This window comes from Plecotus auritus (assembly GCF_963455305.1).
Source record: "Plecotus auritus genome assembly, chromosome: 2".
Taxonomy (NCBI): Eukaryota; Metazoa; Chordata; class Mammalia; order Chiroptera; family Vespertilionidae; genus Plecotus; species Plecotus auritus.
The window spans coordinates 102,847,689-102,862,293 of NC_137771.1; the positions used below are offsets into that span (position 1 = coordinate 102,847,689).

A 14,605-nucleotide genomic window follows, 5' to 3' on the forward strand; every position below is an offset into this window, starting at 1 on the left:
TAGTTGGTCCTTTTTCATATCTTCGAGGGTCTCGTTATATTTATCGGCCTTTTCTAGGATATTCTTAAAAAGTCTTATAACGGTCGTTTTGAATTCTATATCCAGTCGTTTGTTTTCCTCCATTTCTTTCGTTTGTGATCTGATTCTTTGACCCCGCATTTTCACTGATTCCCTGAGTTGGTAAGGTAGATATTTGTGCTAGGTTTCCAATATGGCCCAGTGGGTCTGCTTCCCCAGTTAACCTGAGGTGGACACTCTTGGTGCACCCCTTTGTGGACTGTGTGTACAGCCTTGTTGTAATTAAGTCTTTATTGTTGTTGGTATCACTGGGAAGAATTGACCTCCGGGCCAGTTGGCTGTAAGGATCAGCTGTGTCTATGCTGGGAGAAGTTCGGTGCTGGCGACAGCCCTATAGGATTAGACTTGCCAAATTGCAATAGCCTCTGTGCTCAGCTTGGATGGGGTGGAGTCTCAGTCTTGGCTTCCTGTCAGCCCCGCCCCTGCGCGCACGTGCGCTTTCAGTCCTCCGCCTTCCCCAGCTCGAGTCTCCGCCTGAGAGTCCAGACTCCCCCCACAAGAGCGTGGGTCCCCAGGGGCTCGCCTGGAACCGGGGTTCACTGCAGTCAGAACTGGGGCACAGTGCCGTCAGGAGCCTCTGACTCCCCTCCACCAGGGAAAGCCCGCGGCAACCTCCGCAGCCCTTGTGCGCACTGGCGCAAGCGCGCTTTCAGTCCTCCGCCTTCCCCGGCTCCCGAGTCTCCGCCCAAGAGTCCAGACTCCCCCCACAAGAGCGTGGGTCCCCAGGGGCTCGCCTGGAACTGGGGTTCACTGCAGTCAGAACTGGGGCTCAGTGCAGTCAGAATCCTCTGACTTCCCTCCACTAGGGAAAGCCTGTGGCAACCCCCACAGCCTTTGTGCGCACTGGCCCACGCGCGCCTTCAGACTTCTGCCTTTCCCAGCTCGAGTCTCTGCCTGAGAGTCCAGACTCCCCCCGTAAGAGCATGGGTCCCCAGGGGTTCGCCCGGAACTGGGGTTCAGTGCAGTCAGAACTGGGGTTCAGTGCGGTCGGGGGCTTCCTTCCCCCTTCCGCCAGAGGAAGTCAGCCAGGCTCTCAGCCGCCCTTCCTCTCTGCGCGCACAAAGCCCCTTTGCCGTACCTCCAATTCTCTGTGAGCTTTTCTCTTTCCTTCTAGTTGTAGAATTTTCACTCAGCCTGCTTTCCTGTGGTTCTGGATGGTGTCCATTCTGTCTTTTAGTTGTAGTTTTGAAATTGTTGTGCGAGGCAGCAGTTTAGGTGTTTACCTATGCCGCCATCTTGGTTTCTCCTATAAGGGTGAACTTTTAAAATCATAACCCAGAAATACATGAAGAATCAGCATTGAATCATAATGCTTTTCTGTTGTTGATTTGGTTTTTCTACTTTTCTCATTGATTTAACTTTTCAAATAAGCCAATTTTTCACAATATGGCTTATCATATAAAAAATTTTGGTTGTTGCTTGATTGGCGTGGCTCCGTGGTTGAGTGTCAACCTATGAACCAGGAGGTCACTGTTGGATTCCCAGTCAGGGCATGTGTCCAGGTTGTGGGCTTAATTCCCAGTGTGGAGTGTGCAGGAGGCAGCCAATGAGTAATTCTCTCTCATCATTGATGTTTCTATCTCTCCCTCTCCCTTCCTCTCTGAAATAAATAAAAATATATATATTTTAAAAATCTTGGTTATTTAAACCATGTTTTTAATTGTAGATAAGTTTGTTTTCTTTTATACTAGGAGGTATATAGATCATTCTTAAAGCAATAATGAATTTTAATCCATATTATTAGCTTGATAGTTTTGTTTTATTTTGGAATTAGGAGCCATTGTGTTCCCTAAGAACCTGCTATTGCTTTAGGGGAAAAGAGGTTAATGGAAGAGGAAATAAGTCCAAACAAATGTTACCTTTGTACTACAGACCTATTCACTCCTCTTTTTTTTAGAGATACACACCTACTTTTCCTGTTTGTACTCGACTAGTACTACTGTCCACAGGGCTGGACAACCTGAAATGCCTATTCTTTTTTTTTTTTTTTATATTCTTTTAACTTTATCATAATTTGAATTTACTGTTCTGGTAAATACAATATAGAATACCTAACATAATATGGAAGGTAGAGAACAATAAATACTTGATTTTCTAACATATGTAACTCAAAATGGGAGGTCATATTGGCTAAATACTACAGATTGTTATCATAGTGTTAATGTAAGAAACATTCAAACATCTGAAGAATTTTTGTGAGTTTATTTGAGCCACATTGTCGACAAATGCTAGGAAGCAGAATCTCAATACATTGAGATAATGCTCTGGAGAAGGGCAGTTTTTTTACTTACTTTATACATTAAAAACAAAAGAGGAGATGTAAGTGGGTTACTTGAAATCCATGGGTGATTGGTTAGGGAGGTGAGAGAAGGCAAAGTGGGGAAACCTCTGGGATTGGATAAAAAGTAAAATGATAGACAGTACATCTTTTACTTAGGTGGCCACAGGATAGTTAACAGTCAACAATTAACTCAATAAGAATGAGGGGATTTGCAGTCTCTGCAGAGCCGTATTTGTGCTTTGAGAGGTCCAGAAAAAGAAAAATTACTTTGACATTCCAACAATAAATTATCGTAGATGCAAAATGACAATAGACAGGTTCAGTTAAGGTAAAGATTGACCTTTATCAGGGAAGATACCAGCCAAGGACATGACTACCCACCATAAACTGCTTTTTAGTTAACTTCAGACCATCCTTTGTGGTTACTTTAGGTCTCTGAGTTTGCGAGACCACCACACAGGCCCTGAGCTTGTCAGGTTAGCATGTGGCCCCCTTTCGTCCACAATAGAGTATGTATACTTTGATCTATATCTGTGTGGTTTTTTTTAGAAAATTTTCTTTATTGTTGAAAGTATTACAGATGTCCCTTTTTTTCCCCCCCTCACATTGACCCCCTCCACCCCTCCTCCTCACAGGCCTTCACTGCACTATTGTCTGTGTCCATAGGTTATGCATAGCCTATATAATAAAAGACTAATATGCAAATTGTCTCCTTGACTGGGAGTTTGACCTGGGATTTTGGGCCGGCCAACTGCCCAAAGCCCCTCCCCCTGGCCAGCCTGGCCTGATCTGCCAATTGGGGCAGGCAGGCCAGACCCCACTTGTGCACAAATTCGTGCACCGGGCCTCTAGTATGCATAGAAATTCTTTAGTTAATCTCTGCCCACCCCTTCCTTCCCCCATATCTGTTCTTAGTGGCAACTTCAAGTTGAACATTCTACAAAAGATAAAAAGAAAACTTACAATATTTTGAAAATAAAATGTTATCTTGTTATCAGGAAATATGAATAAGTAAATATAAATAGGTAAGTAAGTAATAACTGTAGATCTGTAAATAGCCAGCATTATGATGAACTTTGATTCAATGGCATAGTCTTCTGGCTTTAATTACAGAGCTCCTGCAAGGCTCTTGAGTGTCTTCCTTTTTAACCTTTTATTTGGAAACTAGTGACCTGGTGCACGAAATTCATGCACATTAAAAGGGAATTAATTAGAGGAAATAGTTTAATATTGCTATTTGCCCTTTCTCTATAATAGAAGTGTCAGAGATGAAAGAAAATTAGTAAAATGTATATGAAAATCTTCCTCCTGTCCGAGTCTGGAACTGGAGTCAAGTCCCCGCCCACCCATATGCGCCTTGAAATGGTGCGAGACCCGGCCGGCCCCACCCCATTGGGCTAGATCCAGACCTGGCCGGCCCCACCCCCGCCAAACCCCGCTGGGTAGGGGGCGCGGCCTGAGGTCCCCTGTCAAGCCCCACCAGGTGGGGGGCGCAGCCTCAGGTTTCCTGCCCCGGCGCCGGGATGGGGGGCATGCCTTGAGGTTCCCTGTCAAGCCCCGTGGGCAGGGCGTGCAGCCTGAGGTCCCCCGTCAAGCCCCGCATGGCGGGGGGGTGTGGCCTCAGGTCCCCAGGCCTGGTGCCAGGGCGGGGGACGTGGCCTCAGGTCCTCTAGCCCGGCGCTGGGGTGAGGGGCGTAGCCTGAGGTCCCCCATTAAGTCCCGCTGGATGGGGGGTGTGGCCTGACATCCCCCATCAAGCTCCGCTGGGTGGGGGCGTGGCCTGAGGTCCCCTGTCAAGCCCCAGCAGGTGGGGGGGGGGGCGCAGCCTCAGGTCCCCTGCCTGGGCCCAATGCCACACAGCCTCAGGTCCCTACTGATTGCTCGTTAAGGCTTGTTCTGGGAACTTGGCCTCCGCTGTGGGCGCATCCATCTTGTGTTACAGGATCCCCGCCTCTGCTGTGGGTGCAGCCATCTTGTGTTACAGAATCCCTGCCTCCACTGTGGGCGCAGCCATCTTGTTACGGTGTGTTGGTCAATTTGCATATTCCCTCTTCATTAGATAGGATAATTTTAAACTACAAAAACTTGCCCAGATAAAAATGATCTCTCCCCAACCCTATACACCCAAATTTACCTGGCCAAACCTCCTGCTTGCTTTATCATCTGAGTGTCTGTCTCTCTCTTTCCCTTCCCCTCATCCCTCATACACACTTTTTTCTTGAAACATTTGAAGATATATTAAATCTTCATCATGGCCCTGTACCATTAAATACTTCCTAATAGAGACATTCTCTTACATAAGCACAGTACAGTTATCAACTTCATAAATTTATATTGATATTTTAATCTACTGTTTATATTCCAATTTAATCAGTTGACCTAATAATGTCTATTGTAGCATCCTCCATCTCAGTACATCTTGTCATCCAGACTTTGTCCTTTATGATGTTGACATTTTTGAAAAATAGAGTCTCTCTGCCCTTTTATTTAAGAACTGAAATTTCCTCCTTCTGTGCTTGTCTGGTGTTTCTTGTGCTCAGATGCAGTTTGTGCATACTTGGTGAGGATTCTGCATAGGTGATGTGTCCTCCTTAGGGCATCCGTTTATCATTCAGGGAGGTTATTAATTTTGGTCACTAGTCAAGGTATTGTCTGAACTCTTCCTTATATAATTACTGTTTTTGAAATTCTTGTAAATAATAAGTAGTGTGTGGGGAATACTTTAAGACCATTCAAATATCGTGCTTCTCATCAAAATTTTCACCTAGATTTAACACCATCGCTGATTTTTGACCTGATTCAGTCTTTACTATGATGGTACAGAATGCTAATTTTTACAACTGCACTCCTCCCTTCGTATTTACCAGTAGAAACTTGGCATTTTATTGCAATAAGAGTCTTCCCTTTCCCCCATATATTATTTATTTTATCTATTTATTATCAGTATAACTCGTGAATTCCTTTTTTTCCCTAATGATTTATAATTCAGTACTTAATTTTTGGTACTTAAACTCTTCCAAATGTTGTTGGTGGCATGCTCCCATCTTTTTTTTTTTTTTTTTTTAGTTAAAAAAATTACATCTGTTCTTTCTAGAATGTATAATCTGATGTTAAAGGCTGATCTTGTACCTACCCTGCCAGTACTGGTATCAGCCACTTGTCTGGGAATCCTTGTTTCCATTGGTGGGGACTGGAATTAGATAACAAAATATGGGTACTAGATTTGAGTGCATTATTTTTACAGCCATTTTATAAACAAATGTAAGATCATTAGCTTACCCGGTAAATATTTCTTAGACGTACAGTAAGCACTTTTTGAGGATGTAATGGTGTCTCAGTTTATAGTACAGCAATACGTTAAATACAGTTCGCTTTCCTTATGACGGGCACACTTGCACCTTAAGTCCTTCTTGGTAAAGGGTGTTCCCCAGAAGTGAGCATGGTTAACTTTCAGGTTTAGGTTTTGCTCAAATATTGCATTCTCAGCAGGGTCTACTCTTAACTCCTCACTGACTGGCTCTTCCCCTACCATATGCACATTTTCCAGTCCCCTTTATCTTGTTCTATTTTTTCCCCTCTGGCATTTATCACCTAACTTACCCTATAATTATTCATTACTTTGTCTGCAGACACTCGAATTTGAGCTCTAGAATGGCAGAAATTGTTTTTATTTTATTATTATTTATTTTGCTCATTGGTCTGTCCTAAGCAATAGAATAGTATCTGGCATATAGTAGGCCCTCAGTAAACATTGTTAAGGAGGAAGGATAACTGAGAACATAAAATCAGTAAGTTACCAGTTGGTTTCTAGGCTTCTAGCACACAGCTGACTTGAGAAAGTAAGTACAAGAAAGGTTGGGCTACTATATGAATCAACTTGTGTTCTTGGATCTGAGCCTAGGACCGCAATTGGCCTGGATAAAATAGGCCTGGAAAGTACTGCATATGCTGTCCCCACGCTAGAAAAATCTACATTAGCATGTTAATCACTATGAGAACCCCTGCAGTAACCTCTTCTTGAACTCAGTTGATCACAGAACTCTTTGGTAACTCACATATCATAAGGGACACTCCTGGCAAACAATTTGAGAAAAAGCATACTGGAGAACTTCATGGAGGCCCCTGGAGAGGTGGCAGTTCTTTTTAATTGCTTCTGTTTTTACTATGATGATACAAAATGCCACCAGCACAATGGTGACCTGTGCTGCTGAGAAGGAAGCTGGAGTCCCTCCAGCTCATAGTTACTCCTCTTATAGCAAAGGTCCTTTTCAAAGGTAGCTTTTATTTTAGGTTTTCGGGAATAAGATGATCATTCCTTCCCTGGATGGAGACCTCTTCCAGTGGGACCGAGACCGTGAGAGCATGGAAACAGTCCCTTTTACAGTTGAATCACTTCTTGAATCTTCTTACAAATTTGGAGATGATGTTGTTTTGGTTGGAGGAAAGTCTCTCACTACATATGGACTCAGTGCATATAGTGGAAAGGTGAGTGAAAATAATGAATTTATTTGGGGAGAAATCAGAATAAATAGTAATAGAAGTAATTTCTTAAACTATACTATTACTGGTTGAGGTTTATTAAAATTTCCCCCAAGGATATCATTTGGTGTAATAAAAGAACTATAAAGTAGAACAGGGAAATATTATTAAGAGAAACTAGATTTATCCAAGATAACAGAATGAACAACAGAGCCAGGATAGCAGGAGCAAGACAACAGGTTCTTCTCTGTGGTGGTGCATTTATTGCACATTATTTTGAAATCCTCACAGTATTCCTAAGGGTTACATATTTTTGTTTGCATTTGGACAGATGAAGAACCCTCCAAATATTAATAACAATCCTAATAAGAATAATATACCGCTTATTTCTTTATCTACTAGTAGTTTGATCCTATAATAAGAGGATCCAAGAAGAAAGTTGTACTTACGTTAAAGTTGAGAAAACTTAGACTTTAAAAGGGTCAGAAACTTCCAAGGTCAGATTTGACTTGATCTGTCTGGCGACAGTCGTACTGATAAGCTTTGTCCGTTATTAGCTCTTACGATGTGATAATAATCTGCTTCTAAAATTGCATCTTGTGCCCTAGCTGGTTTGACTCAGTGATAGAGCATCCACCTGTGGACTGAAGAGTCCCGGGTTCGATTCTGGCCAAGGGCACATGCCCATTTGCAGGCTTGATTCCCAGTAGGGGGCATGCAGGAGGCATCTGATCAGTGATTCTCTCTCATTGATGTTTCTATCTCTCTGTTCCTCTCCCTTCCTGTCTGAAATAAAAAAATATATATTTAGCCGAAACCGGTTTGGCTCAGTGGATAGAGCGTCGGCCTGCGGACTGGAGGGTTCCGGGTTCGATTCCGGTCAGGGGCATGTACCTTGGTTGCGGGCACATCCCCAGTGGGAGGTGTGCAGGAGGCAGCTGATCGATGTTTCTCTCTCATCGATGTTTCTAGCTCTCTATTCCTCTCCCTTCCTCTCTGTAAAATATCAATAAAATATATATATATAAAAATATATATATATATATATGTTTAAAAAATAAATAAAAAATAAAATTGCATCTTGCAATTAAAATCCATTATTAGGAATAACCAATTAAAAACATATTTTTTAGAAAGGTAAAATCTTTTTTAAATTCCTAACACCTTGTTATGTGACTGTCTTATATATAGACTTAAGACTAAAACAAGGAAAAATAGAAAAATTATCTTTTGACCCTTGAGTTTTTCACACTTGAGCGATTCCCTGTGTAAGTGTTAGGTCCGTAGCACTTGCTGCAGATGCTTCTACTTCTCCACCTCCTGATACTGCAGTGCATTGAGGAGGCCTCAAGTCCTCTGTGTATTTCAGTGTTTTCTGTAAACACTGCCATGAACCAGATCCTCAGGTCCCTGATTTGATGTGCTTCTGCAAAATTCTGGTATTCTAGTAGGTATGCTTCTTTCTGTTAGGATTTTAGTTTGGTTCATACTAAGAGTTTTCCTTTTTCTTTTAATGAAGATTTGAAGGAAGTACTTTGAAATACTGCAGCTATTAGAAGAGGTTCAAAATTTTAAAAACCAACTACTTCTGTAATATGGAAACTCTGAGGTTGATTTATTTTTAATTCATCTGAAATCGTATTGATCTTGTTAAGATATCAAAACTGGTTACCCATTTCTTATTGTATATTCCATGGAATGCTCAAAGTAAGACTAAAATTATCTAAGTCCTTAAAATCATTCCCTGGAATATTCATTGCTGCTTTTATGGTTCTAAATAACTAATTTTAGGAATTGGTAATCTAAGATGCTTCTTAATAGTTAGGTGCTTCTTCCATACTTTTCTTTTTAAAACAATATAAATTATAGATTCTTTTAATTGCCCTGGCCTCCTGTAACTTGTATTTTTTAAAACTAATTTTTAAAAATATATTTTTATTGATTTCAGAGAGGAAGGGAGAGGGAGAGAGAGATAGTAACATCAATGATGAGAGAGTATCATTGATCGGCTGCCTCCTGCACGTCCCTCGCTGGGGATGGGGATTGAGCCTGCAACCTGGGCATGTGCCCTTTAGTGGAATCAAACCCGGGACACTCCAGTCCATAGGCTGATGCTCTATCGCCTGAGCCAAACCAGCTAGGGCTAAACTAATTTTATATGTTTTTTCAGGTGAGATACATCTGTTCAGCGTTGGGTTGTCGCCGATGGGATAATGATGAAATGGAACAAGAAGACATCCTGCTTCTGCAGCGCACCCAGAAAACTGTTAGAGCTGTTGGGCCTCGCAGTGGCAATGAGAAGTGTGTATTCAGATCATGTTGCTTCTAGTATTATTTAGAACCAGACTAAAACTATTCAGATTTTTCTTTGCAGATTTTCTGAACTCTTTTGTTTCCCTAGAAGCATACTATTCTTTCAAGAAAAATGTAAGCCCTAAATTAAAAATGGCCTCAGGATTATTAACAAATTCTGTACTGGGCTTCTCTCTCCATATGCTCAGGATATGGTAACTAGAAGGAGTCTCATACAATGATGATATATGAGTTTAGTCTTAGGTTAATGATATTTTTCAGAGCAAGCTTACTGATCAACATTTTTTCAATGCAAAAATCTCTCAAGAGAAAGTTAATGGGCTTTATTTCAGCTTGGACTGTTTTGACTCTGAGTTCTCTCTGTTATGTACTAGTTTCATAGTTTTTCTGATTACGCTGAGTTTAAAATAATATTTTAGTCTATTTTCTTCTTAAAGTATGAAGATATAATTTATTTGGTCAAATTTCTTTTTTCTCAAATAATGAATTCTTACATAATTTTTACTTTTAAATATGTCATTAAAAATAAGATGGTTGGATAAGTTATGCTGTTCTTAAATTACATACATGTGTGATTTTTAAAAACCTAGCATTTATTTTTATTTATTTTTTAATATTTTTTATTGATTTCAGAGAGGCAGGGAGAGGGAGAGAGAGATAGAAACATCAATGATGAGAGAGAATCATTAATCAGCCTCCTGCACACCCCGCACTGGGGATTGAGCCCACAACTTGGGCATGTGCCCTTGACCGGAATCGAACCTGGGACCCTTCAGTCCGCAGGCTGTCACTCTATCCCCTGAGCCAAACCAGCTAGGCCTAAAAACCTAATATTTAAATGTTAAATTGCCTTTGTAGTAATAATTTTCGATCCTATCTTTATCTTTGGAAAGTGAACCAGATTTTCATTTTTTTGTTGTTTATCTTCACCTGATAATATTTTCCCATTGATTTTTAGGGAACGTGGAAGAGAGAGGGAAAGACAGAGAGAAACATCGATGTGAGACATCAATTGGTTGCCTCCTACACTAGCCCTGACCAGGGCTTGGGTTGGGGAGGAGCCTGTAACCAAGGTATATGCCCTTGATAGGAATTGAACCTGGGACCCTTGGATCCGCAGGCCGACGCTATATCCACTGAACCAAACCAACTAGGGCTAATCCAGACTTTCAAATTTAGTTATTTATGATGCAGTATAATTCATTTTCCTTTCCTAAAAATTGTTTTCTCTAACTCAGTTAAGAATGTTTTTTTTTTTAAATTTTATTTTCTTACATTCACTGGACTGTGAGTAATGTTTTGTATCTGCTGGCAATCTAACCTTTTGTATTCTTGATAGGATTTTGCTTTTTTATTTATTTTTAAGTGTTTGAGTGCTTGCTGGTTGCTCAGCCACCATAGGAACAGATGTTCAAATTAATTAGAATTTTGAGTCACTATAAAGGAAGAGCCTGTGGTCTAAGACCCATGTTCCTTAAGTATATATTTTTTAGTAGATGTAATTTTAAGGCCATTTTATATGTAAGTGACAAGATATTATACTGTTAATAGTTCATTGATTTTTCTGTAAATTAAATATGGAGGGAATATTATTATTATCACTTTATGGATAAGGACATCGAAACTCAGAAAAGGGTACGTGACTTGCCAGCTCTCAGTCAATAGAGATTGGAGGTAAGGTGTGTGACCTTCAGGGTATACTCGGTCACATTGCCTTTCGGGACATGTTTTCACATAAATTTAAAATTGATGTATTCATCTTGCCTTTTACATTGCTTTTATTGGTTTATTGGTTTATAATTTCTCTGCACTTGAATGAAATGTGCCCAAACTTGAATTAAGAAGTAAGTCGGACTGCATGCTATCTCATTTTAATATGACTTTGATGTGTTTTTTTAAAAAAATCATCCTGATTTGGAATTGTGAACATCTGTTAATTTTTGAGAGAAAATCTGTCCCATAGCTGATGTCAGCTCACAACTTTCCAAAACCCTGGTTCTAAAGGGTCAGGACAAAGTTATGCCCTCTTGTGGCCTAAATTAGCAGTGCTTCTTTCCTGAAGATTATGTTGAGTTCTTTTTCTCATCACCAAATCTTAATGTTTGCTATTTCCCTCTAGAAAAGTTATTTATTTGGCACCCTCTTTTCAAGTGTAAATTTCTAAAACATGCATTTGTAAATTTAAGGTGGAATTTCAGTGTTGGCCACTTTGAACTTCGGTATATTCCAGACATGGAAACTAGAGCCGGATTTATTGAAAGCACTGTAAAACCCAGTCAGAACAAAGAGTCTGAAATTATCTCAGACGTGGAAGAACAGGAAGCTACTGTAGTGGACACAGTGATAAAAGTCTCCGTTGCGGATTGGAAGGTTATGGCCTTTAATAAGAAGGGAGGACATCTAGAATGGGAATATCAGGTAACTAAAACCACTGAGAATTTATGAACTGTTTCTTCCTTTCTCAGTTTGACGAAACATATTGGATATTGGGAAATGATGCCAATTTGGATTTTTGACTTGTTCTCTATGCATTAAGAAGTTTGTGGTTTTATACCTGTTAGAATGGCTATTATGAAAAAGACAAAAGAGAGTTGTTGATGAATGGTGTATAACAGTGTATCTATGTGCACTGTTGGTGGGAATATAGGTAAATTGGTGCAGCCACTGTGGAAAACAGTATGGAGCTTCCTTAAAAAATTAAAAATAGACCTGCCATATGATCCAGCAATCCCAGTCTGGATATATTAGCAAAGGAAGTGAATCAATATCTCAAAGAAATATTTTCACTCCCATGTTCACTGTAGCATTATTCACAGTAGCCTAGATATGGAATCAGTCTAAGTGTCCATTATTGGGTGAATGGATAAAGGAAATGTGGTGTGTATTTTTACAGTGGAATATTATCCAGCCTTAATAAAGGGAATCCTGTCATTTGCAACATTGTTGAACCTGGAGGACATTATGCCAAGTGAAATGAGCCAGGCACAGAAAATTAAATACTGTATCATTTCATCTATATGTGGAATCTAAAAAAGTTGAGATTATAGAAGCAGAGAATAGGTGGTTAGGAAAAAGGAGAAATGGGGAGATGTTGGTCAGGGGTACAGAATTTCAGTTATGCCGGATGACTAAATTCTGGAGATGTAATGTATAGCATGGTGACGAGTGTAGTTGGTAATTCTGTATTGTATACTTGAAATTTGCAAGAGTATAGATCTTTTTTTAAAAAGAAATTTTCTAGCTTTATTGAGTATAATTGACAAGTAAAAACTGTATTTGGTTTGTACATTGTGCTGATTTGATGTACATACACATTGTGAAATTCTTACCACACATACAAAGTAACTGTGTGAGGTGATAAGTGTGTTAATTAGCTTAATTATGCTAATAATTCCACAATGTATACATATATCAAAATATCACATTTTGTTTTATATATACATTTTTGTCAATTATACCTCAATAAATATAGAAAAATAAAAAATTTAAAATAAATTTGTGATTTTAAATAGTATTTACTATTTTAAATAGTATTTAAGTTGGAATACATAAAGAATGCTTCCAATTATTTTAAACTTTTTTTTCACTTTTGTTTAGTTTTGTACTCCCATTGCATCTGCCTGGTTGGTGAAGGATGGCAAAATCATTCCCATCAGTCTTTTTGATGATACAAGTTATGCATCTAATGATGGTGTTTTAGAAGATGAAGAAGACATTGTAGAAGCTGCCCGAGGAGCCACAGAAAATAGTGTTTACTTGGGTGAGTGTCTCTTATCTAGTGATAATACAAATTGACATCTAGATTTGATTCTTACACTGTGCTGATAATAATTTTAATTCCTAAGTACGTTCTCTGCCTTAGGTTGCCCTGAGATTTATACTTTGGTTTCCATTCATGCTATTTTGTTTCACTTAACCAATTCTGAAACTTTTAATTACTATAGCTTTTTTACTCTCTGAGACCTGTATTAGGAAGGCTTAGAAATGTTGCCATTATATATATCCTATATAATAAAAGGCTAATATGCAAATCAACTGGACGGCAGAACGACCGGTCGCTATGACATGCACTGACCACCAGGGGGCAGATGCTCAATGCTGGAGCTGCCCGCTGGTGGTCAGTGTGGTCCCATAGGGGAAGTACCGCTCAGCCAGAAGCCAGGCTCACAGCTGGTGAGCGCAGTGGTGGTGGCGGGAGCCTCTCCCGCCTCTGTGGTAGCACTAAGGATGTCCGACTGCGGGGAGCGGGCCTAAGCTGTCAGCAGTCGGATATATCCCCAGGGCTCCTGGACTGCAAGAGGGCACAGGCTAGGCTGAGAGATCCCCCTGAGTGCACGAATTTTGTGCACTGGACCTCTAATATATATGGCACTGGAGGCCTGGTGCATGAAATTTGTGCACGGAGGGAGGGGGCGTCCCTCAGCCCAGCTTGCACCCTCTCCAATCCTGGACCCCTCGGGGGATGTCCGACTGCCTCTCACAATCTGGACCGCTGGCTCCTAACCGCTCGCCTGCCTGCCTGCCTGATCGCCCCTAACCCCTCTGCCTGCCTGCCTGATCGCCCTAACCCCTCTGCCTGCCTACCTCATCATCCCTAACCACCTCTGCCTGCCTGCCTGATCGCCCCTAACTGCTCCCCTGCTGGCCTGATCGCCCCTAACTGCCTCTGTGTCTCCCTGCACCCGGGACTCAGGATTCCCTTTTCCGGTCAGTTGCAGGCACCCAGGACTCGGGTTTCCCTCCCTCTGGCTGGCCGCAGGCACCCAGGACCCAGGCCGGCTTTGCCTGGGCTGGCAGCTGCAGGGGACCCTGGGGGGGCGGTTTTTCCCTCTCCTGGGCCGCAGCTGCAGGTGCTAGTGCCCGGGACCGCAGGGCGGGCGGCTTGTCCCTCTCCCAGGCTGCAGGCGCAGGTGCAGCTGCTGGCACCTGGGACTGCAGGGCGGGCAGCTTGTCCCTCTCCCGGGCCGCAGGTGCAGGCACAGCCACTGGCGCTCGGGACTGCGGGGCCAGCAGCTTGTCCCTCTCCCAGGCCACAGCCTGGCTGGTCCCCATTCTTCTCTCACGAGCTCATTTGTGCCTGGCTGGTCACCATTCCTCTCTCCCCAGTGTTGAGTGTCTGAGCCCTTATGGGGCATGATGGCGTGAGGGCCTGATGACCATTTGCATATTAGCTCTTTATTATATAGGATGATTTCAAATTACTGATATGTCCTTAAAGTCTAAAACTTTTACATTTGTATTTGTACTTACAATTTGTTCCTCCCTTAAAGGTTATGTTTATTGATTTTTTTTAAAAAAGACATGGATGAATTTTTAAAAAAATATATTTTTATTGATTTCAGAGAGGAAAGGAGAGGGAGAGAGATAGAAACATCAATGATGAGAGAGAATCATTGATCGGCTGCCTCCTGCAGGTCCCCCATTGGGAATTGATCCTGCAGTCCAGGCATGTGC

At 41.4% G+C, this 14,605-nt stretch overlaps 1 protein-coding gene across 1 annotated transcript in view; it reads left to right on the forward strand.

Annotated features, from left to right (window-relative positions):
- Positions 1 to 14,605, forward strand: part of EIF2AK3 (eukaryotic translation initiation factor 2 alpha kinase 3) — a 119,923-nt gene that overhangs the window by 39,881 nt on the left and 65,437 nt on the right. The window contains exons 3-6 of the mRNA XM_080657770.1: positions 6,650 to 6,844; positions 9,009 to 9,139; positions 11,338 to 11,569; positions 12,749 to 12,911. Of these exons, the coding sequence (XP_080513896.1) occupies positions 6,650 to 6,844; positions 9,009 to 9,139; positions 11,338 to 11,569; positions 12,749 to 12,911 (721 nt within the window). The remainder of the gene's footprint in view (positions 1 to 6,649; positions 6,845 to 9,008; positions 9,140 to 11,337; positions 11,570 to 12,748; positions 12,912 to 14,605) is intronic.